Source organism: Drosophila guanche, unplaced genomic scaffold (genome assembly GCF_900245975.1).
Source record: "Drosophila guanche unplaced genomic scaffold, DGUA_6, whole genome shotgun sequence".
In the NCBI taxonomy this organism is placed as follows: domain Eukaryota; kingdom Metazoa; phylum Arthropoda; class Insecta; order Diptera; family Drosophilidae; genus Drosophila; species Drosophila guanche.
Window position 1 is genome coordinate 18,630,428 of NW_022995743.1, and position 27,121 is coordinate 18,657,548.

General features: G+C 40.7%; 2 protein-coding genes across 11 annotated transcripts in view; one reads left to right on the plus strand and one right to left on the minus strand.

Moving 5' to 3' along the window:
- Window positions 1–27,121, plus strand: part of LOC117591927 (guanine nucleotide exchange factor DBS) — a 55,867-nt gene that overhangs the window by 23,494 nt on the left and 5,252 nt on the right. For 8 of the 10 annotated variants that reach the window (XM_034285320.1, XM_034285322.1, XM_034285325.1 and 5 more), the window contains exons 11-16: window positions 23,513–23,626; window positions 23,754–23,849; window positions 25,530–25,715; window positions 25,773–26,090; window positions 26,151–26,348; window positions 26,425–26,877. In XM_034285320.1, coding sequence (XP_034141211.1) covers window positions 23,513–23,626; window positions 23,754–23,849; window positions 25,530–25,715; window positions 25,773–26,090; window positions 26,151–26,348; window positions 26,425–26,877 — 1,365 coding nt within the window. Of the gene's footprint in view, window positions 1–15,553; window positions 17,779–23,512; window positions 23,627–23,753; window positions 23,850–23,967; window positions 24,962–25,529; window positions 25,716–25,772; window positions 26,091–26,150; window positions 26,349–26,424; window positions 26,878–27,121 lie in introns of those variants that run through there. The other 2 variants (XM_034285328.1, XM_034285329.1) reach the window with 2 other exon arrangements.
- On the minus strand, window positions 1,955–7,068 carry LOC117592198. The gene is made up of 8 exons (XM_034285807.1): window positions 6,927–7,068; window positions 3,997–4,295; window positions 3,781–3,937; window positions 3,472–3,719; window positions 3,274–3,412; window positions 2,577–3,196; window positions 2,410–2,524; window positions 1,955–2,343 (listed from the first exon to the last, which is right to left on the minus strand). The coding sequence occupies exons 1-8, from the start codon at window positions 7,066–7,068 to the stop codon at window positions 1,955–1,957; spliced, it is 2,109 nt and encodes a 702-aa protein (XP_034141698.1).

Genomic DNA, 27,121 nt, shown 5'->3' on the forward strand with positions numbered 1-27,121 from the left:
CTCTTTATATTTACAATCTGTTTGTTTAAACAATAAGTAAATTGTATAATAAATATTAAATTAACAGAAATAGCAGTTTCCCAATGAGCCCTGCTATTATATATAACATCTTTTCAGTTTGTTGGATTTATCTATCGGGGAGATCGAGAATGTGGTATCTTTTCAGTCTTCTTACTGTTAAGCTATTGTCTAATAGACTTAAGGATAAATTATTTTCATGGTTGTGGAGTCTGTCGATGTATTTCTTACTAGTTTTCTTTATTTCTTCTTTAATGGTTGGAATATTAAGATCTTTGTATATATTTGCATTAGATACGTAAAACGGAGCATTGACAATGTGACGCAAAGTTTTTAATTGGTAACGCTGAAGTATCTCAATATTTGAGTTGATAGCTGTCCCCCAAAGCTATATAGCGTAGGTCAAAACAGGCTTTAGTATGGATTTGTTATCCTTCATTTGTATACGAATAGGCAAAGCGATCTATGCTACCGATAATTCTTCCCGACACGATTTTTCCCCAAGGAACGAAACCCACTTTTTATGAAAGATGTGGGGCTTAGAAATAGTCTGATGACAATTGTATTTTTCTATTGCAGAACTTTTATTTAAAGAATTTTAAAAATCTGGTATTTTTTTAAAGCTTTTTTGCAGAGGTAACGGTTTGTTTTTTCACATTACTTAAGTATCTTAGGTCTGGTTCTATAGAACTTTTTTTATCTGAAAAGCCGATTGATGCATATAAAAAGTCAATCCGAACACTTTGTGGTTTTACCGCAACGTCTGGGAAATACCATATTTTTTGATGCAAATCGAGATTAAGAAAAGAAAGCTGTCAACTCAGCTAATTAACCTTACAGCCAAAAAATATGTCGCATGTCTGTGGCCAGTCTGCCAAGATACTTTCATGTCGCATAAATACTTTTCAGCATGACCTGACGACTGACCACCTACTGACTAACTGGACGCTATTTTTTGATGACGTACAAACTTACACAGTATGTGTACGAATTAAAAGTTTTAGGCTTAGCTTAAACGAATATAAACTTTCTTCATTGATACAATTTAAATAGCTTTTATTCGATGCTATAAAGCATTTCAAAAATGAGCCCCGCCCCCTTCCGAAACCTCCCAAACCTACAGTTTTGAAGATAAAAGAAAACTAAAAACGCCATTCCGGAGGGAATGACTATATCTATCTATCTATATATCACCAAATTGGGATCCGATTGGATTATTGTAGCCAGAATGAAGAAATTAATTTGCAGTGGCTAAACCCACCCTGTCCCGCAGCTTTTGTTGTTCTTTTCACATTCTCTCATTCACACTCTGCTGCTGCTTCACTCGGCCCCTGCCTCTGCCGTCCCTCTGCCTCTGCATCTGCCGACTTTTAACCCACCCCTTCCCGCAGCTTATATTTGTTTTTTTTTTGTGTGCCTCTGCCTCTGCCGCGAGTCTGCAGTGTGTGGGTCTAGGGAAGGGCGGCGAGCTAACGGAGCGTGTTGTTGTGAGAAGTGTTAGATGTAGATGACAGATGAAGAAAAAATTTAAAATTTGACAAAACACCGCTAAGGTGCAGATGTAGTACTGAGTGATGGGTATAAAAGTTGTGACGCGTAAGCATCGTCTCACACGTCCCTTCTCGTTTAAATTAAAATATACTTCGTATAGGTTTAGTTATAAGATTCCTCTTATATTTTTTGTGAGTTTCAACATACTCTAGGCTCTGGGCTAGATTATTATATTATATTATATTATTATATTATAGTTATATTATATTATATTATATTATATTATATTATATTATATTATATTATATTATATTATATTATATTATATTATATTATATTATATTATATTATATTATATTATATTATATTATATTATATTATATTATATTATATTATATTATATTATTAGATTAGATTATAATATTATTAATTATATAAATTGAAATCAATTATCTGGGATTTTCAAATTGGTGGCAAAGAGTTCGGCCGCAAAGACCAATGTGGCTACTGTAGAACCCAAAACCCACACGAGAATAATTCCGGCAAAGTTCGACATCCCCAGCCGGACAGGGCCAATATCCTCTTGGCTCCTCGACATGGTGCTCTCCACCTGCTGTTGCTTCTGAACGTTGAGATTGTCGGCGACCACACGGTACTCCCAGTATTTGTCGAATCCGGAAGAGTGCCAGCTATAAATTAGCGTATTGAACTGTTCAAGTAATGGCCACAGTCTGGGAACGAAGGCCACCGTGTATTGGTAGTAGAGGTCCTCCTGCATGATTACCATCTTGTCGATAGCTTCTGGTACTAAATAGTCCCCAATGGCAAAGTGACCTAGATACAGTGGACATTAACATTTAATGACATTATAGGTATAAATTATCAAAATATCCAAGATACCGAATGGCAGACGTTCAACAGTGAAGCCCAGTCGCACTTGAGTTTCTTGTGCGAATCGGAGCAGCTGCTCGTCGCTGTAGATGTGGAAATTGCTCAAGAGGTCTTTCACCAAAGGCTGCAAAAAATAAATATCTTGTGGCATACAAATAACATGAAACATAACTTACTTCATCAGAACCACGAATAGCTGAAACCCAAGCCTCCGAGTTAGCTGCCCACTGCAAACGGTGATTGCGCAACCGAGGCACAGTGTCCGCCGCCTCAGACATGCTTGGTATAGTCAATATACTAGCCAAACCGCCACCATAAATGCTGGTTATGATTATGTCGTTGAGAAAACAGGCAAAGAGCAACACACGGACAGTTACCGAAGTCGTTTTACTGTTTCCTGACTGCGATATGAAAAGCTTAAATGACGTTGCCAGGCCCAGCATTGCACAGCACCACCAACCCTCACTGGCACTTGCCGAGACATACAGCACTTGCTCGCTTCTGTAGGCCAACACTAACCCCAATGTCTCCAAACAGAGGTACACCAGGACCGCAGCCCAGAGGTTTGCTTGGAACGGCTGAAGGGGAAGGTTCCAGCTCGCCAGTCTAAGAGGTGCTGGTACCAGACAGGTTATTCCAGACCTCACGAGATACATTGATAGATCTAAATATGTGTAACCCTCATACCACGAGTACATTGCGCCAATGCAAATATCTGCTTTGTGATTAATAATCATGCCCATGGCGCCATCCCCAGACATGTTTTGGTAAACGGTGCCCCAATCGTCGGCGCCAGCTGCCAATGTTAAGAGGGAAGGATTCACCTCAATTAAGTTAATTGGGATTTAAATAAAATAGTACACGACTACTTACATGTGTCAATTTGAACTGTACAATTGAACTTTTCACAAAAGTTGAGAACTACACGTGCTTCCGTGCCATCGATGTAGACTTTACTCAACTCCGAAACTTGTGCCACACCTATATCACGTGTGTTACTATTCTCTGTGTTCTGTATAATGAAAACAAATGCCTAAAGTTTTTAACTGCGACGAGCGGCAAATAGCTTACACATTTTATAACCGTATAGGGTCTATAGTCAAAGCCGGCGATGACTACCTCACGTCCTTGCAGATCTTTTAGCTTATTCGGGAACAAAGAATTATTTAGCTGAAATCGTTTCTCAACAACATAGTATCGATCTAATAGTTGTAATTGTGCCGGCTTCTCCGCTCTAGTACCCACATATTTGTTGGTCTTCATTTCAAAGACTGTCCCAGATGCATTGGTCTGAACAATAAACAGAATGTTCGGCTGATCTGAAGATATTCAGGGGCGACTATTCAAAAGATCTTCCGTGGATTGAATTTTAAATATTACCCTCAAAGAAGGTGTTTTTATAGCAATCCTCGTTCAACTCATCAGCCATGTGCGAGAAAACGAACCTGTTGTGCAAAGAGCGCCATATGGAATACATGGATGCATTTGTAAAAGCTCCAACAAAACGGGCTATGTCCTTTCCAAAGACCATAAACGTCTGCATTAAAGAAAATACATTTTGAATTGAAGATTCTAGAAAAAACGTGAAAGTCGTACCTCACAGTGTGTCACCTCAATTGATATCATAAGCTTGAGCAGAAGATCGTCGTATTGCAGGTTATTCTCTTGCAGCTGTTTTTTCCTTGGACGTACATCAACAACATCTTCATCGAAACGTTCCTTCAGATTATTAATATGAATACCTACGAAGCTGGCATAATCTGCTACAAAGTCTTGTGGCTGGAACTCAAAGTTTCTATTCCAAAATAGGCATATGGTACTCCCATTTAAATAGGTCGCTACTTTATTTCGTAAGACATTAAATCCTTTTACATAAACCCTTGCTCGCCATATAAGAACTTACTTATTGAATTAAGAACAAGCGACCAACTCTGCTGCACAAATAACAGTTTCATTTTGAACATTCGGTACTCGGTAGTCGAGCGTTTTATTTATACCAAATTGAGCTGGAACTGCCATAGTTTTGACCGTTTTGCGTTTTTTATTTGTTAATCCAATTAAGCAATTGAAAAAATTGATATAAACGGTTCTATATTCTTAATTCATAACGCTAACGTGGAAGTATTTGGTTTGAGAAGGGTATATAAATTCGGTATATCAATCTTTGTGATTTTTAATCAAACAAGTGTACATATATAAAACAAAGGATAAGGCTGTGATAGAAGTGCGTTCACAAGTGTGACAGCCCCAATAAAGGACGAAAATCTGTTGCACAATTCACAATTTTGAAGATACTAGAAAACAAAAAACGCTGTTCCGCAGAGAATAGTCATATCATCTACCAGACTCAGGGATCCTAAATGTTTTCACATCGGATCATTATTATAGCCAGAGAAGAAATTCATTTGCAGTGGCTTTCACACCGTCCGAACAAAATGAGGGCAAAACATATATTCAGAAAACTTGTTCATATTCAGAGCCAAAAAACACTTTTTTAAGTCGATTTGTATTTAAATACGTATGTACGTACTATTAACCCATTTTCCCACACTTGGCCTCTTCTCACATTCTAAACACTAGTAAACACACTTGTCACTAGTGAGAGAAAGTGTAACGCCATTTTTCAGTCAGGCCTGGAATATGCTTACAAAAGTACCAATTGAAGCATAATCTGTTGAAGCTTTAGACTGTTGGATTGAAGCAGTTTCAACGCCGCATTGTGTTTTCGACTTTAAGTCTATCATCGGGACTGTGTCGTCACTCTCTGTACACAGCAAAGGTTGGGTTTGGTGTCGACGAAAAAAATCAATAAAGTAATTTTTTGATACTGAATTAACCTAAGACTTGCTTCACGTACAATTGTATATATTTGTTACGCGATAGTTTCTCTTATCGCGTTTTGTTTAATTTAACTAATGAAAATATGATATTTTCAGTTTCATTGTTTTTGGCGAAGTTTCTCTTTTTTTTTAAATTTCTGTTGCTTTCGTTTCTTTTGCATTTTATTTTCCAGTGTAAGCTACTGTAATCTAATCTTTTTGTATTATATTAATGCTTTTAGTTGAAAGACCTTCTTAGTATTCTTATAATAAATATATATATTTTTACTCGAAAAAGAAACGGGGTATAAGTATAAATACATATACATATATTTTTTATTAGCACCATTAGAATAGTCTATCTGTGTTACGCCTGTTTCTCAGAGACTTTAGGAGCTGAGAAATTAAATATTCCATCCAGACTGCTCTGATATCACACTGAATCATGTTGGCGTGCATTACACACTCCAACACGCTCCTTTAGCTCGGTTGCGGAAGGGGGCGGGGCTCATTTTTGAAATACAATCAGTCAGAATGCAACATTTGGTGGCTCTAGCTTTTATAGTCTCTGAGATCCAGGCGCTCAACAAGACGGACGGACAGACGTACAGACGGACGGACAGTCAGACATGGCTCAATCGACTCGGATATTGATGCTGATCAAGAATATATACTTTATGGGGTCGGAAACGATTCCTTCTGTGTGTTACATACATTCACTTTGTGTACAAATACAATATACCCTATTTACTCTTCGAGTACCGGGCATAAAAAGTCATTAGTCAAAACCCGACCCCGTCAGTTACAATGAGAGCAGAGCAGGTGACAAGGTGAGATTACGGTCAAGAAACGGTTCGTATCTGATAGAGCTGATGTATCTTTTCACTGCGTAAATTTCGCCATTCTGGCTATAATAAGGAACCTGAACCTAATTCGGGGAACAGTGTGATATCTCAGCAATCTGAAAATAATTCTGGGAACAGTGTGATATCACAGCAAGCTCGATTGAAAATTTGGTTGTATAGCTTTTATTGTCTCTGATATTCCGGCGCTCATCAAGACGGACGGACAGACAGTCAGACAGACATAGACTCGGCTATTGATGCTGATCAAGAATATATATAATTTGTAGGGTCAAAAACGTTTCCTTCAAACACAATATACCCTATTCACTCTAAGACAACCGGATTTAAACAGTTGTTTGCATTTTTATACCCGGTACTCGAAGAGTAAATAGGGTATAGAAGAAGGAAACGTTTTCGGCACCAAAAAATAAAATATAAAATTTATTAAGTTTCTCCAAGATACCGTGGCTTCGGCCAACGGAATTGAGAGACGAATTTAGTGTTCAGATATTTATTGCCGGCACTTCAGGCTCGGTTGAATATGAGTGTAAAACTAAAGTACAAAAGTATGAATTATAAATTGGTGCGCCGCGGACGGCTCCATCGCTTGAGCAGCGCTGCCCGCCAGCGCTGCCCGCCAGCGCTGCCCGCCAGCGCTCCCCGATTTCACCGCGTCAGCTCCACGTGCAGACGTTCCTGGCGGATGTTTATGCAACGGACGATATATGATGCCAGTTCAACTCGATGCCCGTCCACTCCAGCGCTGTATCAGCATTCTTACAAAGTAAGAACATTGCCGATACCCTGCCGTTGGTGGGGAGTGTTAACTACTCCCCCTCTACAAGAGTGGTCGCCCTCGAACCTCTCAAGTTCTCCATCATTGCGTTGCCCTGGACCAACTCCCTTTTCCACTTGAGTAGGGCTCTGAGATAAAGGATGATGCCGATGACTCCACAGACGGCTACTCCTACTCCCACGGTAAGGATGGGATTCATCTTGCCCATTGTGGTTCGCTCAATCTCCTTGATGTAGTTGCGATTGTCCTCGCTGAGCTGGTGTAGGAATGGTAGACTCAGGACCTTGTGGTGCTCCGTGATGTTCATGGCAGGCACCGAGGCGATTCCGGAAACCCGACGCTTGGTATTGTCACGATTCCAAAAACGGGAGCCATTAACAATGGCAAAGTCGTCGAAGGCGACTAGTTGCGTCCCGGAGGTTTCAACCATCGTATCGGAGTCACATCGGATCAAGGCAGGTTTGTTGTTGATGATCCCATCGTTCACGAGGGTGATGGGTTCCAGGTGGCTGGGTTGAGGGTGACAATGCGCAGTGCCTCCGAAGTGTAGCCCTTGCGCGCAGGAGCCCTGCGATTCCCTTCTGCAGAACGTGGTGATAGTAGTGGTGGTGCAGCCCGTAACGGCCCACACCTGGCTTCCGCACTCAGCCACGACGTTGTCCTTAAGTTGCAGTATGGTACCGTTGTGCTCAACCGGGAATAGCGTGACTTTCTTCCAAGCTAAAATTACTCTAAGGTACCCAATAATAAAATGTATAATATTATTTGATTGTAAGACCTTAATACTGGATACTTCTAGTAGATTTGAAATTGTGCCTGTGAATTGTTTAGTGAGGATGGTTTCTATGTCAGCATGGTCAAGTAGAGAAGGGCTTACCAAGTTGGCTTTGGCCAAGGTGATCGTGAGCATTAAATTACCTAATTCTGTGATAAGAATTCTATTTCTGGCTAATAGTGTTTCGTAAAAGTGGGCAGTGTTGATGTGTTCCTTTTTTTCTATGCTAAGAATCTTATTCACCGTATCTGTAAGACTGTTTAGTTGGCCCTGGATCTTCGTGTTTATGGAAATCTGTCTATTATTCGATTGGACTAGCTGAGCTTCCGTAATCCTAATATTCTCCAAGTCTGAGGCGTCCGGTGTACCGGCCACTACCTTGAGGGCCGTCCTTAGGAAGTCTAGACTTCTTGCTATCCTATGGTGAATCCCAATGTTCGTTAGCATGTCTTTGACATGGTTTGAGTCAACTTCTAAAAGTAGCCTCATATGTGATATTGGGAAAAGGTCAGTCATCTTAGCGGTCTCGTCAGCAATGCGGCCGTATTCTGTCAAGTTTGTAGTGTGCCTAATGAAATTTAGCTCCTCCCACACTAGTACAGTCCCATCTGTGATGGGAATATAGTGGGAGTGGGAGTAGTCAGTGATGCGGGCCGCAACTATTGTAAAGAGGTGAAGTAGCCAGAGAAACCTGCGGATAAAATTTGTAATATAAAGTATATGGAACTTAAGGAATCTTATAAGTACCACCACCATTATCTTTCTTAAATCTAACCGGTACAACTATCTAAGGTTGTCCTTATGGACCACCCTCCCTCTAATCAGGACTCTTGTCCCCAAGTCCGCCTCCACAGCTTCTTCCACGTAAAGAGGAGTCAACTTGTTCCCGAGGCGTCTGCTAGATTTTACCAACACCTTTTCATCTACCCTAAACACTCTGTTTTGTCGTGTCTGGTTAACTCGGTTGTTTTGCATGATCTGAGCTTTTTGAACCTTATTCTGTATTTCCCTGCAGGCACCTGCTACAGCAGAGTGAAAAATGTCTACTGGCCTTTTATTGGTGACCGAATGTATTGACCTGTTGTACTCTACGGTTGCTTGCAGGAATAGATCGACGGTGTCGGTGATGCCCTTAGCCATTTTGAGGCACCTGGCAATTTCCACCAAAGTACTGTGGAACCTTTCCACCTGGCCGTTCGATGTACTGTGGAGTGGCGGCGCGTGAGCGATGTAGACTCCGAAGTTATTTTGTAAAAGAGACCTAATCGTCTCGGAATGTAGAGAGGGCTCATTGTCACAATAGATCTGCTTTGTATTAGGGAATACATTCATAAGCTGTAACAGCGGAGCTTTTAGGTCCGCAATGGTGCGGGAGGTTATTGGCTGCGTGATGGCAAATTTAGAGAACTTATCCACACATGTCAGGAAGTATTTCCTATCGGTTGAGAATATATCAACATGCAGCATTTCTCCCGTGCACGACGGAATTGGCGTCGTGGCGTCGTGGGAAAATAGTAATCGGTCAAAACCTGTTTTACATTTTCCTGAGCGGCTCTATGAGCTCGATTGTGTTCTACCGTGATGATTTCTTTCCTCTCATTATCATCAAATACGCCTGCGACAAGATTCTTGTAATGCCAAAATGGAAATCGCAGTGGATCGCATTTACGACGTGCGGCTTTACTATCGACTTAATGACAGTAACAAGGGCGGCTTTGTCTGTAAAGTGTACGACATGCCGAGTCTTTTCCCCGAAGAGAATGACGACTTGCTTTAGAGAGAATTGGGCTTCCTCTAGAACTATCTGGTTTCTAAAACAATTGACGGGCTTATCCATAGTTTGTATAGTATAGGAAAGCGATACCTCGCTATGAACCGTCGCTGCGTCCGACTGTGGGGCGCTTTCCAACGCGTTGACATTTTGTCGAGTCAGTGCGTCAGCAACGTGATTTTCTTTGCCTGGCTTATAGAAAAGCTTGGCCCCAAGCTCGTCAATGCGAGCCGCAAATGTAAGCGGCTGGTGGTCTGTAAAGATGTTTATGTCCCTTACCCCATAGATGTAGTGCCAAAGTTTGGCTAGGGCCCAGACGATGGCCAGCAACTCACGCTCGTTAGTCGCGTAGTTTGCCTCTCTGTCTTTTAGAGCTCGGGATATCATCGTGATTGGTTTCGCATTTTGGGAAAGGACTGCACCTATGCCATAGGCTGAAGCGTCCGTAGTTAAGTCAAAGGGTTTTTAAAAGTCAGGATACATCAGCATGACATCTTCTGATGCAAGGATGTTCTTGAGCTTTTGGAACGCATGGCGCTGAGCCTCGTTAAGGTCAATCAAGATTTTCTTTGATCTGTATTTGCTTACCGACCCGTTTTCACCTTTCAGAATATCTGAGAGAGGCTTTGCAATAGCAGCAAAGTCTTTTATGAAGCAGTGGTAATAGCTTGCAAGGCCCAAAAACGACCTAAGTGCAAAAACTGTATTTGGCTCCGCGTAATGCTGGATAGCCTTACCCTTCTCTGGGTCTGTCTTTGTGCCATTACTTGTCACAATAAACACGAGGTACTCGATGCTTTCTTTAAAAAATTGCGACTTCTCTTGAGCTATTCTCATGTTTGCCTCGTATAGGCTTTTAAGTACCCAATCAACATGTCTCACATGGTCGTCCTGGGTTTTAGAAAAGACAATTACGTCATCGACGTAGACGTAGCATGTTTTGCCGATTTTTTCGCGCAAAACATCATCGATTTCCCTCTGAACAATTCTTGCCGCATTCCGAAGACCGAAAGGCAGTCGGCAAAACTCGTACTTTCCCCCATGCACGGAAAATGAGGTTTTTTCTCGGTCGCACTCCGCCAAAGTTATTTGGTGATAACCGGATTTTAGGTCGAGTGTGGTGAAATATTTTGCCGACCCCAGGTTGGCTAAGATCATTGAGATGCTCGGCATGGGGTATTTGTCGGCCACTGTCTTCTCGTTGAGTTTCCGAAAGTCCATTACTAGACGTTTCTTCCTGTTGCCCTGTTCATCAGTGCCTTTTTTGTCCACCAAACATATGGGATTGTTATATGGTGATCTGGACTTGCGAATTATGTTGTCTTTCAGGAGGTTCCTGACCTCGGATTCAACAAAATTGGCTACCCCCATAGGGTAAGGATATAGCTTGGAGTATATGGGTTCATTGTCCACCGTGCGAATGGTGGCAACAACCGAAGTGTTGTAAGGTAGTGTCCCGTTAGGGTCGGCAAAAGCCGCACTCCTTCTATTCAACGTCTGCATAAATTTCTCTTTTATGGCCGGTGGTGCGTCGACGTCAACTACGCTAGTATGGTTGATGTCAGTGCACCTGTGGAATTTAATGGCCTCAGTCGTGTTACCGAAACTGAGTGTTCCATCTTTCAAGCACAATGTTGCCCCTATCTGCGCTAGCAGGTCGAGAGCAATTATGCCGTCAAAGGTTGATAAGGATTTTAGTACGAAAAAAGGGGTTTTTGTGCCGAATATCGACAGAAGACACTTTTTGGTGATTTTATTCATCCCGTTGACCGAATGCACCGGGAACGGTGTTTTAACCGGAATAACGCCCCGAAGGCATGCGAGTGGCTTGATGTAGTTCTTCGACGCGCCCGTGTCTATTAATAACTTCATGTTAACCCCCGCTACTTTCCGCCAAAGGAATGGCAGCAGGGACCTTCCCCTAAACAATTGATCGAGTCACTCTCGTAATCGATCTACTCACCCGAACCTATTTCGGCGACTGCCTCTGCAGCGGCCTACTGCAACTACCCTGGTCTTGTTAATTACCCGTGGCAATATGTTCCACTCTTTGCCTCCAATTCCCAGCGGTGCGCATTGACGCGTCTTTTTTTTGGGAAATTGTTATTTCGCCTCCCCGACCCCAATGGCTTTTGGTAGGACGTTGTTTGTCTGAACTTTGACGAGAAAGGGTCCACGTCCATGGGTTCAGGGGCCGGGCTCTGTGCTTTGCGTTGGTTAGAACCACTTTGCTGGGCACTAGACGTGCCCGGACTCTTGATATAATGAGGGTTCTTGGAAGAATTTTGGTCCTGGACCCTATACTGTCTGGCATTTCCTTGTTGTGTACCCTGAGGTCTGCACTCATCCAGCCTATGCGATTTCTCTTCCAAAGCCCTGGAATAGTTTGCAGCTAGAACGCAGCGCTCCTCGCTGGACTGGGCGAGGGCTAGAGCGGTTGGCAGATCCTTTGGTCTTGCGGAAAAAACCGGCGTTTTAAGAGCCCTTCTCAGGCCTGAAATAAATATCTCTAAGGCATCCTCCCTGGCTTTGTTATTTAAGACGCTCGCCGCAACTGCCGTGTGAACCATAATGTTTTTATTCGTAATAAGAGAGAGCTGTTTCTCAATCTCGTCATAGTACTCTGTTAGGGAAAAGTTTCCCTGCCTCATGGTTGCTAACTTCTGCTGTATTAAGCTCACCAGCTATTTTGTCGCAGTATGAGCTATCCTATTGGCCTCCTGGGTGTTCAGTGCGGCCTGTATGGCCCCTAGTATTGCAGGATCCATGGTTTTTGGTGTTTTCTGAGTCGGCCGTCTGTCAATGTCGGTAAGTCGGAGGCCCTCCAGAGGGGATTTTAAGCTGTCGTCACTATCGTAATCTCTTCCTTCGTCGCTCATATGATGCTACGTTTAGCACCTTCCTATGAAACACCAACACTGCAGTCCCTAACACAAGTATAGTGGGCCAAGAGAGAACTGAGTGGCTCTCATAATAATGTTTAAAAAGGAAAGCAAATGCACTTTTGTGTCTTTTTGTTTTTTTAATTGTTTTTTTAATTTCTCACTGTTTGGAAATATGTGGGAAAGGAACTATTTGGAGGCTTTAGAGATTTTATTTAATATCAATATATTTCTCTGTACACGGGGACTTTTTATGGGCTGACATAAAAAACATTCACTTACATTCTTTATTTTTCTTCTGGCTGCTGCGTTGTTTAAATAAAATTAATTAATATTTTCGACCGGTTGAGCGCTGGTCCGCGGTAAGCTTCGGTTTGTTTTATTAGAATTGTTTTCATTTGAGGCGAGGGTGGGCCGTTCAGCCTATTTTTTCTTCTGGCAGCTGGCGCTGCCCGCCAGCGCTCTCCGATTCCGCCGCGTCAGCTCCACGCGCAGACGTTCTTGGCGGGTGTTTATGCAACTGACGATATATGATGCCAGTTCAACTCGATGCCCATCCACTCCAGCGCTGTATCAGCATTCTTACAAAGACAGAACATTGCCGATACCCTGCCGTTGGTGGGGAGTGTTAACTTTCTTGATCAGCATCAATAGCCGAGTCGACTGGGCCATGTCTGTCTGTCCGTCCGTCTGTACAGCTAAAAGCTAGAGCCACCAAATTTTGGCTCCAGACTGCTGTATGCTCACACTGAAACCAGTGTATTTAAAAAATGAGCCCCGCCCCCGCAAAAAGGCAAAAACTTCCCAAATCTACAATTTTGAAGATAAAAGAAATCTAAAAACATTCTGTAGGAAATTACCATATCTATCAGATCACCAAACTGGGATCCGATTGGATCATTATTATAGCCACAATGACGAAATTAATTTCCAGTGGCTAAACCCACACCGTCCCGCAGCTTATATTTGTGTTTTGCACATTTTCTCATTCACACTCTGCTTCTGCATTATGCGGCCTCTGCCTCTGCCGTCACTCTGCCTCTGCCGATTTTTAACCCACCCCGTCCCGCAGCTTATATTTGTTTTTTTGTTTTGTGTGCGGGCGCTGCCTGTGCCTCTGCCGTGAGTTTGCAGTGTGTTGGTCTAGGGAAGGGGGGCGAGCTAACGGTGCGTGTTGGCGTGAGAAGTTTTGTAGATGTAGACGACAGATGAAGAAAAAATTTAAAATTTGACAAATAACCACTAAGGTATAGATGTATGTAATACTGAGTGCCGGGTATAAAAGTTTTGACGCGTAAGAAGCGTCTCACACGTCTATTCTCGTTATTGCTTGTCTTTTCGTACAAATGTAGAACACAACCTTTAAGTTTTAAATTTTTTTTAGTGTCAAAAAGTGTTCAGCCTTGATTCTGTTTGTCCTGTTGGTATATTAAGTGTGCTTTCTTCTCCTGATGTAAGACTCTGAGAACCAGAATATGATTTTAAATAATGTTTTATGTACACACAAATGTACATATATACATATATCTATGTATATATGATATATGATACGATATGGTATATATGATATGATTCGTCGATATTCATTTTTTATACGCTACATTGGGCGCTTTAGCCACTGCTCGAAGCCGCGAACTTGATCACTCACAACATGTTGCATCAAACTCGCTGCAGTTCTCTTCAAACACGAATGTCATACGATCCCAGCAACATGTGGACGAGAGTGGTCAACATCCGGTAACCTTAGAAACATTATATATGTACACCCTTGGTGAAAAGCATATGTATGACCAAGATATCTGTCATCTCGTGGACCCATGGTATTCAAATTATATTATATTATTATTAAGTATTATTATCTATTAAGAGATAGATACGACCAGATTTAATAGTTGTATTGGCCTCTTACATCAAGAGACTCATAGTAGGAAATATAGTTTAAAAACAGGTAAGCATTTCTAGTCTTTTTGGCTCAAGACTCAAATCTCCTGAAAACTCCATTCACCTATTGAATTTCAAACAAAACAAAAATATTTATAAACAGCCTTCCAAGCAGAATTTTAATATTATGGCAATCAAATACAAGTGAACAAGTCGTCTATAATCAGAAATAACTACAACCGAAACCGGTTTACCAGAAACATGCAAGTAGTGGGCTTGATGCAACTATACAAGGTGGTCCCGTCGGAAAAATGCTCTACTATTTATGCATGGGGTTTAAAGTTTGCCCATTACAAAAAAAAAGAGTTTGAGTTGATTTTTAAATTTGATTTTTCAATAATCTAATTTTTAAAAGCAGTCGTTTTTTATACCCGGTACTCGAAGAGTAAATAGGGTATATTGTATTCGTGCGAATAACGGTTGTATGTAACGCACAGAAGGAAGCGTTTCCGACCCCATAAAGTATATATTCTTGATCAGCATCAATAGATGCGTCGATAGAGCCATGTCTGTCTGTCTGTCCGTCTGTCCGTCCGTCCGTCTGTCCGTCTGTTCGTCTTGTTTTTCGGCTAGTTCTCAGAGACTATAAGAGCTAGAGCCACCAAATTTTGCATCCAGACTGCTAAATGCTCACACTGAAACCAGTGTATTTCAAAAATCAGCCCCGCCCCTTCCGCCCCCCGCAAAAGGGCGAAAACCTCCCAAACCTACAATTTTGAAGAGCAGCAACGCCATTCCGTAGCGAATGGCCATATCTATCAGATCACCAAATTGGGATCCGATTGGATCATTATTATAGCCAGAATGAAGAAATCAATGTCCAGTGGCTAAACCCAACCCGTCCCGCAGCTTATATTTGTTTTTTTGTGTGCCTCTGCCTCTGCCGCGAGTCTGCAGTGGGTGGGTCTAGGGAAGGGGGGCGAGCTAAAGGAGCGTGTTGGCGTGAGAAGTGTTGTAGATGTAGATGACAAATGAAGAAAAAATTTAAAATTTTACAAATAACCGCTAAGGTACAGTACTGAGTGCCGGGTATAAAAGTTGTGAAGCGTCTCACACGTTCCTTCTCGTTTTCTTTGCTTAGGCTCTTAATTTAATTGAAAATTGAAATTCAAAACGGTGGTTAATAGGTGGTCAAGTGAGCACGCACTGAAAAGTAATAGGGCGAACACACTCGAACGCCACCCGAGGGAACCACCTTGTATAATTTCTTCATGGTAGTGGCATCATGGCGTAGCTGTCGGGTGAGACACTGGAATGAAGGCACTGTGGATTTGTCTGCATCAATCTTTTTCAGACTGCGGACAACGAAAGTAGTTGCTATGTCCAACAAAAATTTTCGTTTTCATATTTTCGTAAAAATTGCGGTGAAATCGTAAAAAATAATAGTTTGACTAACTAAATACCTGTTTTGACTGACAATATTTAATATGTATTTTTGACTCCAGTGTGATTGAGACCGACTGTAATCTCCCGAGTCCGTACTCCAAAATCAAAATAAAATTGATTGATAATCTGAATAGTGAACAGATAAAAGAGTTTCAGATATGTGTGTAGTGAATTTTGAGAAAATATACATACATATTTACATGCATGTATGTACTAGTGTGAATCTATGTTAATTTTTATGTTAATATTGTACAAAACGAATTCTAACAAAGCGCGAAAAAAATGCCCGTTTTCAAAGTGCCTTTGTCCCTACCGGCAAAGCCGTTTGCAAGCGAAACGTGTGGGAAGGACTGTACGATTGACTCAGTAATGTCTAACAGTGGTATCGCCGAAATACCCAAAATGGAGTTATTAAAGGTTAATTATGTGCATCAGTGCAAGCATGCTGTGATGCACAAGACAAATGAGTCCCCACAGGCTCTTCGTCTAAACAATCCCGCTCGTTTTGGTGGATACCGTAGACAACTGCCGCAATTAAGTACCAATGATATGATGAGCCAGTCAGGACGATCGGGCTGCTTATCGCCCAAGAGTGTACGGGACTCAAAGCCTTCCTTACCACCCCCTACAATAGAGTCGTGGCAGCTGCTCTTGCAACCAGACCATAAGCGCACATCTCTGCCTAGGGTCCATTCTCAGAAAGATGCACAGACCACTCTGCCGAATGAATCGGAATGTGCTCTGTCGCAATGTTGCTCTAATTCATTCTGCTCATGTGCTGACTCGCACTCTGACACCACGGAGGCTAATGACACCATCTTAGATAACTGTAAGAAATCGCAGAGCTGGAAGTACCACAGGAATAAACAGCGCGCTGCTGGAGGAATCAAATCACGTGCAGATCGTATCGCTCGCATCGAATACAGAGAGTGCAATTCTCGTCTAAAATCGCCGCTCCGAATTCAGAAATTGTTGACGAATCACGATGTAAGTCAGACTGCACCAAAATGGATGTTTCAGGAGACAGAGGTCGCCAGTGGGAGCTGCTCAAGATTAGTTACAGACCAGGAGTCTCCACGCATTCAGGAAAAAGTAAAGATGGAGCGTGTTCACATTCGAAAGAAGCGACAGCCACTTTTTATCGTTAATCACTTAGAGGCTAAAAAGCCACAGAGTGGCAAACAATTACTGGTTTCGAACCGCAATTCCGAACGTTTAACTTGCAGCTATACATACTGTTCGCTCTCCCTACATGATATGAGTCGAAATAAGATAACTATTAATGGAGAGAAGCGTTTTTCTATGGAGAGCTGCTCTGATTCTGGTGTATCTTTCTCTAACGACAATACGACGAACGACGAACGGAGTAAAAAAACGAACATCCGCCAGAATGAAGAGTGTTTGGGCTGCAAAAAGGGTGTTGGAATGCAAAGCCAGATTAAAGAATGCTATGAAACAAGTGCCCCTAGCCAGATGAAGTCGCCCGCTGATCACAACGATGTGCAAAACTTTGCCAAGAAGAATCTCACTAAGGCCACTACAAACGAGCTGCTGAAAGCTGCGACAGTACATGCAAAGCAATGTAATATTGAAAAGGAACGCAACATAAACGGTCTCATTGTAAAGGACATCAAGTCGACAAACGTGGCCATCGACGACAGTTGGGTCCTGGAGTCTAGCATAGATCCCTATGATGACTACATGGAAACCGAGTCTCAATCGTTTTCAAAAGCGATCCAAATGGACAACTTGAAAACGATTCTAAACAGCAGCAGTGAAGCTGCCAGAAGTCGCTCTGAAACCATGTCATCAAGCATCTCAACGTCTTCATCTGGCTGCGGCGAGGAATGCTATTTTGACATTACCTCACAGTGTGACTCGGAACAGGATTGTAGTCAATGCAGTCTCTCAAAATCAGCGAACTTGCTTTCGAGAGACAGTTACAATGCCGTTGGTGGTGTTTTCTGGAACAACTCATACAACGAATTGTCGACGGACGTTGCGGCTAGCTGTTGCTGCAGCATATCCAGCTGCGACGAGGATGACTGCTCCTACTACAATGGGGATTTTTGTACAGACATAGCGTACATGCAAACTTGGCGCAACGGCCAACTGACATACACTGCCAAAGAGCTAATACGAAAAAAAAAATTACTGCTCAAGGTAGGAAACGAATATCGTACTAAGTATACAGATAATAATTATTTTGTCTAATAAGGCGGAAGTTGTGCTGGGAGCTGGGCATGGAGCTTAAGGCTTCCGGTTGTCTCAGGAATTTTCCCATAAATCATACGAAAAACTGGGACTATTTATGCCATTTGTTCGTAGATTGCAATGCCATATCGCATTCGTACATGTATACACACGGTATCAATCTCAGACATTTCCTGCACGATCTCTGGATCTGCAACTTTCAAGACTGAATATAATATGTAGCCAGCCTGTTCTCTCCTAATTTACCAATAATCATTGCGATCGAAAATGGCGAAAAATCGCGTTTGCATTTTGTGATGCTCCTTTTTTTCCACCATTAGTCCGTAAATGACAGGGATCTGTTAATGCTGACTTGGATCGTTACGCCCATGCCACTCTCTATACACATATGTATGTACATATACTAGTGTCCACATGCCTAAGGTTACTTACATAAATGTGTAGCCACATAAAATCGTCTTCGAATCATCACCGACACGTATATGCCGCTTGGCCTTTCACTTTCTCTATTTTTTGTGCAATTTCAAGACTTGAATGCGACGCAGTGTGCGTTCAGGTCAGATCAGAGCTGCTTGTTTTGTTGGTTTAAAATCTAACAGGTAGAACCGTCGCATCCGAAATACTTTCCAAAAGGTGTACGCATAAAGTTCTTTGTGAGCTAACGGTACAAAAACCCACAAAGAAATGTTGTTTACATTCAGTGACCCTATTTTATGAAAACAAAACTGAAAATCTGCTTCGGAAGACACTCGCACCGAAAGCTGCTTACAAATCTAGGTTCGGATTCTCAAAAGGCATAAGCAGCACAGAATAAAAAAAACAGGTTCTTTGTTTGAATCTAAACAGTTATAAATAAGAAGTTACAGAAATCATCGAACTGCGTATGCCGTTCACTCAGTCGTCTACCTAATATTATTCACATTTTACCAACTCAGACAGGTTGTATTAAGTCGTTAAACATTTAATATTACTTTCTAAGCGATTTCAGTCGATCGTGGCCACGCGTGGCGAAATCTTTGTTCGAAAGAAGCATATATTCAAGTAGCCATTGAGCGTCGTACTCTAGTTTTCATGCCCCTAATTCGACTCTTCTTTTGAATGTGAGCCAGTTAGAGCTAAGCTCAATGAAAGCGTCATATTGCTTTATCATATATCGAACCTTGCAGGGCGAAAACCTTCCAAATCTAGAAATATATTTTGAAGATAAAAGAAAACTTAAAACACTATTCTGTAGGGAATGACCATATCTATCAGATCACCTTCGGGTTTTCACTCATTGGGATTGGGACATTATTATAGCCACAATGAAGAAATTAATTTGCAGTGGCTAAACCCACCGCGTCCCGCAGCTTACATTTGTTTTTTGCACATTCTCACACTCTGCATTATGCGGCCTCTGCCGTTTTTTAACCCACCCCGTCCCGCAGCTTATATTTCTTTTTTGTGGGGGCGCTGCCTGTGCCTCTGCCGTGAGTTTGCAGTGTGTGGGTCTAGGGAAGTGTTGTAGATGTAGATGAAAGAAGAAGAAAAAATTTTAAATTTGACAAAAAACCGCTAAGGTGAGAAGTGTAACCGTACAGAATGCGGGTTTCACGTCTGGTCACACTGCTTCTAGCAAAATATTAGGCTCTGTTTACTAGCAAAAATATATATGTATACTTTGTGAGGTCGGAAACGCTTCCTGCTGTGTGCTACTCTTTACTCGTTACTCTTCGAGCACCGTGAATAACAAAGCCAAACGGCTTCCTGAGAAGTGTAACCGTACGGAATGCGGGTTTCACGTCTGGTCACACTGCTTCTAGCAAAATATTAGGCTCTGTTTACTAGCAAACGTTTTTTCGGATCTGAGTACTAGGCTTTACGACCAGAAACGAAACGTTTCCGACCTCTTAAAGTATACATATTTTTTTTCAGCATCAATGGCCGGGGCTATGTCTGTCTGTCCGTCTGTCCGTCCCTCTTGTTTGTCGGCTAGTTCTCAGAGACTAGAAGAGTTAGAGCCACCGAATTTTGCCATATCACTGTGATATGCTGTGATATCACACTAATACATGAAAAGGTTTAAACGCATATATTTTTGTAAGCATGGTAAATATTCCAGCTTATAGGAAAATATTGAGAGGTATCCAAAGTTGCGAGCCATATCTGCTTATGAAATACCCGTTTTTTGTTCTGCTGGATTTTTCGGGATTCATTCCTCTAGGGATTCATTTTATTGAACTTCTGCAAACAAGGAGCTGGAAATGAATGGAATGTCCAAAAAACATAATTTGGAGTAATTTAACCGACAATCCAAAAAATTGGGGACGATATTTCCAATAAGGGAAGCTTGCATATTCTTTCTAAAACGACTATATTCATTAAATTTAATTAAATTTATAAAAAAAAAATGTAATTTGTTTTTATTTAGTTGTATATTCTTGGTTTGTTTCTTTATTTTCATGTACAAACCATAAAACATAATAAAAACCAAAATATTCCTGATAAATTGTGCGAAATCTGAACTATTTCACTTAGTCTTACACAGTATGTGACAAAACGTAAAGATGGTCCATCATGTGGGACCACAGATGCAGGAAACAGCAAATCAAATTAATTTTTCTATGTTTCATTCGATCAACAATATATTTTAAAGCCAAGCCAAGTAATAAACGAAATTTGAATTAGAATATGCGTAACAGATAAGTTAAAGATGCTAGAAATTGTATGGATTGACAGCTTTTGTTTACTTTGTAGAGATAACCGAGAATTGACTGAGGGCTTTAAATTTTTGTTTAATGATTAATTCTATTATGTATACCCAAACACTTTGTGGTTTTAGCTTACCGTTTAAGTTTTGAAATGAAAAATTGTTGATATTTGTACTTTATTTTTTACGACATTTTGTTTTTCCTGTGTCCTCTTATCCTGTGTGCATTTATTCGGCGTCGTTTAAGGTGTTGCTCATCAAAATCGATGGAGAGTTGGAGGGTTGCGCGCCCAACTGCCAGAGTATTTCTGCTTTAAGTACTCGAAAANCCGTTTTTTGTTCTGCTGGATTTTTCGGGATTCATTCCTCTAGGGATTCATTTTATTGAACTTCTGCAAACAAGGAGCTGGAAATGAATGGAATGTCCAAAAAACATAATTTGGAGTAATTTAACCGACAATCCAAAAAATTGGGGACGATATTTCCAATAAGGGAAGCTTGCATATTCTTTCTAAAACGACTATATTCATTAAATTTAATTAAATTTATAAAAAAAAAATGTAATTTGTTTTTATTTAGTTGTATATTCTTGGTTTGTTTCTTTATTTTCATGTACAAACCATAAAACATAATAAAAACCAAAATATTCCTGATAAATTGTGCGAAATCTGAACTATTTCACTTAGTCTTACACAGTATGTGACAAAACGTAAAGATGGTCCATCATGTGGGACCACAGATGCAGGAAACAGCAAATCAAATTAATTTTTCTATGTTTCATTCGATCAACAATATATTTTAAAGCCAAGCCAAGTAATAAACGAAATTTGAATTAGAATATGCGTAACAGATAAGTTAAAGATGCTAGAAATTGTATGGATTGACAGCTTTTGTTTACTTTGTAGAGATAACCGAGAATTGACTGAGGGCTTTAAATTTTTGTTTAATGATTAATTCTATTATGTATACCCAAACACTTTGTGGTTTTAGCTTACCGTTTAAGTTTTGAAATGAAAAATTGTTGATATTTGTACTTTATTTTTTACGACATTTTGTTTTTCCTGTGTCCTCTTATTCTGTGTGCATTTATTCGGCGTCGTTTAAGGTGTTGCTCATCAAAATCGATGGAGAGTTGGAGGGTTGCGCGCCCAACTGCCAGAGTATTTCTGCTTTAAGTACTCGAAAAATGTTGAAAAATACGTGTTTTTAGGTATGGTTGAACAATTTCAAGAAGTGCTAAACAAAATAACGGATTTTAAAAGATCTTTAAAATCATATTTGACAGGAAACAAGAAATTATCATCGAAGCATTTCGAAGCGGAGAAATCGTGTCGAGTAATGTGCTTCGTCTCAACGTCACACAACGGGAAATTTCAGCTTGTTAAATTAATAAAAGAAAGAGAGCTCAATATATTAATATAAATATAATAATATTTAAATATAATATAATATACATATTAATAAATATTAATATGAATACACTTGATTCCAAAATAAAAAAAATGTGACTTCCACGGTTTAATTGATAGTTAACAAAAACAATGCATTTAAAACAAATTAAAAGTAATACTTCACAGACTTGTTAACTTACATATACGATTTTCTCTGACGAGGTCCACCGAGTTAAAAAAAACAATTACAACCCATTTTCATATAATTCTGTTCATTCAAGTGTATTTTAAAAAAAAATGAGCCCCGCCCCCGCAAAAGGGTGAAAACCTCCCAAACCTACAATTTTGAAGATAAAAGAAACCTAAACATTCCGTAGGGAATGGCCATATATGTCAGATCACCAAATTGGGATCCGATTGGATCATTATTATAGCCACAATGAAGAAAATAATTTCCAGTGGCTAAACCCACCCTGTCCCGCAGCTTTTGTTGTTCTTTTTTACATTCTCTCATTCACACTCTGCTTCTGCTTCACTCGGCCTCTGCCACCCCGTCCCGCGAGTCTAGGGAAGGGGGCGAGCTAAGGGAGCGTGTTGGTGTGAGTAGTGTTGTAGATGTATACGACAGATGAAGAAAAAATGTTAAATTAGACAAAACACCGCTAAGGTGCAGAAGTAGTACTGAGTACCGGGTATAAAAGTTGTGACGCGTAAGAAGCGTCTCACACGTCCCTTCTCGTTTTATTTATATATATTTATGTATGTATGTACATATGTATGTATGTACATAAATATAATGCAAACATATTTTGGGCTAATGGAATGCCGTTTCATTTTTGTCGTATTAACTCGTAGAAATTGCGAGCCATTGTATCATGGTAAACTCGCATGAAACGATACTATTATCCCCTAATCAGCACCAGTTAGCTTGATTAGCTTCATAACTTAGCACAGCCAATGACTATTATAGTTATTTTCGATTTCAAGCCCAACAACGGCAATGGCATGACTATGACTGCCACAAAAACGTAAGACTTTGTGTCAAATGAAAGTAGCTCTGGCCATGCTAAGATTGCCAAACTCAAAGAACCGTTTTCCCATACAAATTAGCGAATATAGTTTGAGAAGTTTCGAATTTTGCTTTCTGCTGAAATGCCAAAATTAGACAGCTCTTGATGTGTAAAGCACACAATAGTCTCCTAACCTTGTACCTTAGTGGTTTTTTTCGAATTTTCGATTTTTTTGACACAATTTGGTAGCTCTATCTGATATCCAGGTGCTCATCAAGACGGACGGACAGACAGACATGGCTATATCGACTCGGCTATTTATGCTGATCAAGATTAAATATATATATATATTTTGTGAAGTCGGAAACGTTTACTGGTGTGCGTTTCATACATACATACATACTCGAGGATTAAATAGGGTATACAAAATTTGCTTATGATCCTCTCTAATGTTTTACGATTTGGCACAGAATGCAGGCCTGATTGAAGATCGATGGTATGGTAGTTTGGCATACTTTACTCCTTTAGTTTGTATTTAAACTAATTTAAATTTACTAACTACTTGGTATGCAATTTGTTTCTTTTATTTACAGACTGATGGAATCCATGAGTTAAGGCCTACGTCTATCGATGTTGTAACGGATTCGGGTATATCGATAACCAGCAACTCGAACCCAGACAGCATCGAGAACGTACAAATACAACAGGTTAGTAATTCAAAATAGACAAATGCAAAACTCATTTTGTATTGCGCCGCAAGACAGTTCAAAGGAAAAGTGTTGTTTAATGCTATTGCTCAGATTCATAAAAATGTAATTGCATTTTTTATTGTAGGATGTGGAGGCACGACGCCTTAAACGTGGCCATGTGCTAACGGAGCTTTTAGAGACGGAACGTATCTATGTTCACGAAATGAGTTCAATTCTTAAGGTAGGAAAACTCAATAAAATCCATCTTATTTTCATATAATTTTTTCAAGATATTAACGGCAATTGTGCCGTTATTATTGTGTGCCTACAAAAGATCGTTTAATTAAAACAAATTTCAGATGCACTGGCGCTTTTCCGCGTGCAGCTCGCGCATCCAACCATGATGCGCCAAGATTTAATTCCGGAGGTTTCTAGCCCAAGAGTGGTCAGCGAACTGGAGCCGAAGCGAAATTGTTTAAAGTCCCACTATCATAAGGCCCGAGCCATGCTTGAATGCATGTGTTTGTAATTAGTGCATTAAGTTTATAACGTTTATCAGCCTCGAGAACATCTAATGCAGACGTACCTGAGTGGTACTGTAGTCCAGTCATTGTGTGCTTAGCTTTAAAACGCGTCGGTTGATCTCATCTCAAATCTAGAAGCAAATAAAAATATGCGATATGGCGGATACGATATTAATAAAGCATCGAAGCCTAAAATTTCGGGAGGGCAATATTCCGTTCAGTTGCGACGGGTACAAAATGCTGCTAACAATATTGTTAGTCGCTTAAATTTTAAATTAGGGAGCTCCATGAGCAGGCAGTTAAACTTTTCGATGGGAGACTCGAAATTCACTCGAGCCTCTCCCCTTTCTTTCCAAGACTCCCTTTTTGAGTCTCACCCGTCAAATAGATTCGTCTGCTATCGTCCTAGCGATTTTCGACCCCACCTTTCCCCAACCATTGTTGGGCATGACGGAAGCTACGTTTTTGGGTTGAATTTCTGCAATTTCGCCACGAGTAACGTACTAAATGGAAAATCCACTATCAGTATCTTGAACAAACTACAAAAGTGCGAAGACACGCCATTCTCTGACAAAAATATTGAAGTGGAGCCTGAATCAGGTGTACTTCCACCAAGCAATAGTCTTCAACGTTTAAAAGGTGAACGCCGCACCGTTTTCAAAGAGCTTATTGAGTTGTCCAGCTGTGACGAATCGCTGGAATACCGACTGGTTAAAGACTATTTAGAGTCAAACACTTATTCTGAAATTGAAAACGATACAGAGTTTAGGCAGTATCTTCAACGTAAGAATTACTCTGACATATTGGCATATCTCGAAGATAGCGAACAGGGCAGTTTTTTGTCCGTGTCCTCGTCGGTGGCACGTGCACAGAGCTCGCTCAGCTTGTTGAACAACGAAAAAGTTTTGTCAACTCCCAAGGCCCTGATAGCATCCAACTACATGCCTCCGATCGACAGTGACATATGCCCAAAATGTCGACTGAACCTGGAAAAAAACCATTTGGGTCCCCTGGAAAGAAGCCCAAATTCACAGAATGAAATCAGAAGCTGCGAACAATTAAACATACGCAGAGACTACGACGAGATACTTAAATTTTGTCACACATTTTTTCAAGAAAGTCTCATGAAAAGCGATGCTCTCTCACTTTCTAAGAGACGTTACTCTCACTATAAGCCATCTAAGTATGAACGGGTTCTCAAGGAATTTGTGAAGGCGCAAGGCTATGGCAACGTTGCACAGTATGTGGAGCAAAAATTTGGACAGTTCATCAAGGGCAGCAAGGAGGGATCCGCTTTCAATAATATTGAATATGTGGATGTAATGCATTTGATTATTTTTATATGAGTTGCTGCGTTTTTTTTTAATCTGCTTTTATTATTATATGCATTTTTCTAGGGCTATTATGATCGGATAAAATCTGAAGATCTCTCGCATCTCGCCCCCCCGAGCCTAAATGGAAAAGAGGATATCTTGTTTGGCAACCTACACGAACTCTATACCTTTCACAACGATATCTTCCTTAAAGATCTGGAAAACTGTATTTCAACCACTGAGCTTGTGGCGCTTTGCTTTGTTCAGCGGGTGAGTGATTTTAATCATAGATCTCCCTAAAACTTAAAGCCTCTTAAATTTCTCCAGAGAGATACTTTTTACCGGCTGTATTCATTTTATTGTCAAAACATCCCACGATCGGAACGATTGCGCGAAACTCTTGTGGACACACATCTATTTCTACAAGAGTGCCAAATGCGACTGGGTCATAAGCTCCCGCTAGCTGCGTATTTGCTAAAGCCAGTACAAAGGATCACCAAGTACCAACTTCTTCTGAAAGACTTGCTCCGCTTCAGCGACAGTGGCAGCTGCACCAAGGAGCTTCAGAAGGCGCTAGATTGCATGTTGATCGTCCTTAAGTGCGTCAACGATTCCATGCATCAAGTGGCCATAACGGGCTTTCCGGTAATGAGATTTTTCCACTCCATTTTCATTCCTTAATGTCCCTTTTTGTAATTTTCACAGACCGATTTATCGCAACAAGGCGAACTACTTCTCCAGGATTCATTCCAAGTTTGGACAGAGTCAAAAAAGGACATTCGTCTTCGCATAAAGCCACAGCAGCGTCACATTTTTTTTTACCAGAAATCTATGTTGTTCTGTAAGCAAACCTCAAAGTCTGGTCATAACAAAAGTACCTACCAGTTTAAGCACCACGTAAAGGTGAGTCTCGTTTAAAGTGAAAAATATATCGAGAAAAATTATATTTGATTTATTACGTACCAACTTACATTATCAGATGTCTCAAATCGGCTTGACCGAATCTGTGCGAGGCGATACCAAACGTTTTGAAGTTTGGCTTCAGGGTCGACAGGAGGTGCATACTATGCAAGCAGCGACAGTCGATTTAAAAAACAAGTGGGTGGCAGAGATCAAGCGTGTCTTACTTAATCAGCTAGAGGAATTAAAAGGCGAAAAAATTAAGCAATACAACCTTAACCACCGTGGCCTCAGACAAACGACTTCGTGGGATACCCCTAACATTATTCTTACGAACACGATAAGCTTTGACGCCCCTACAGAGTCTTCAAACCGAAACTCGAACTGCAGCAGTGATGACAATGCTGGAGCTGCTTCCGTCAACGCTCTTAATGGCGCTGGGGACAAGGAGCAACAGGAAGTTTGTGGATGGAGCTCTGACTGCTCCAACAGCGAAGACGAATTATCTCTTTACGAAGACAATAGCACGCCGGTGAGTGGTACTAGATATTAATGGTTATTTTAGTGTTTCATTTCATATAGTACCAGAATCCATTCTATATTTTCCGCACAAGTCTCAAAACAGACCTACTTTTTGTTATTCGACCAATCTATGCGAGCTAAAAGGGCGTGTTGGCGGGAGAATCTATGTAGATGTAGATGACAAATGTAGACAAAACGTAAAATTCGAAAAAATCATAAGGTTAAATATAAATACATTTTTATGTATCACATTA

Coding starts and splice junctions, on each gene's coding strand:
- LOC117592198 (XM_034285807.1), bottom strand. CDS start 7,068: ATGGGCAAGATGAATCCCATCCTTACCGTGGGAGTAGGAGTAGCCGTC. Junction 4,296..6,926: donor AATGATGGAGAACTTGAGAG/GTTCGAGGGCGA, acceptor ATAAGTAAGTTC/TTATATGGCGAGCAAGGGTT. Junction 3,720..3,780: donor TAAAAACACCTTCTTTGAGG/GTAATATTTAAA, acceptor GAATATCTTCAG/ATCAGCCGAACATTCTGTTT.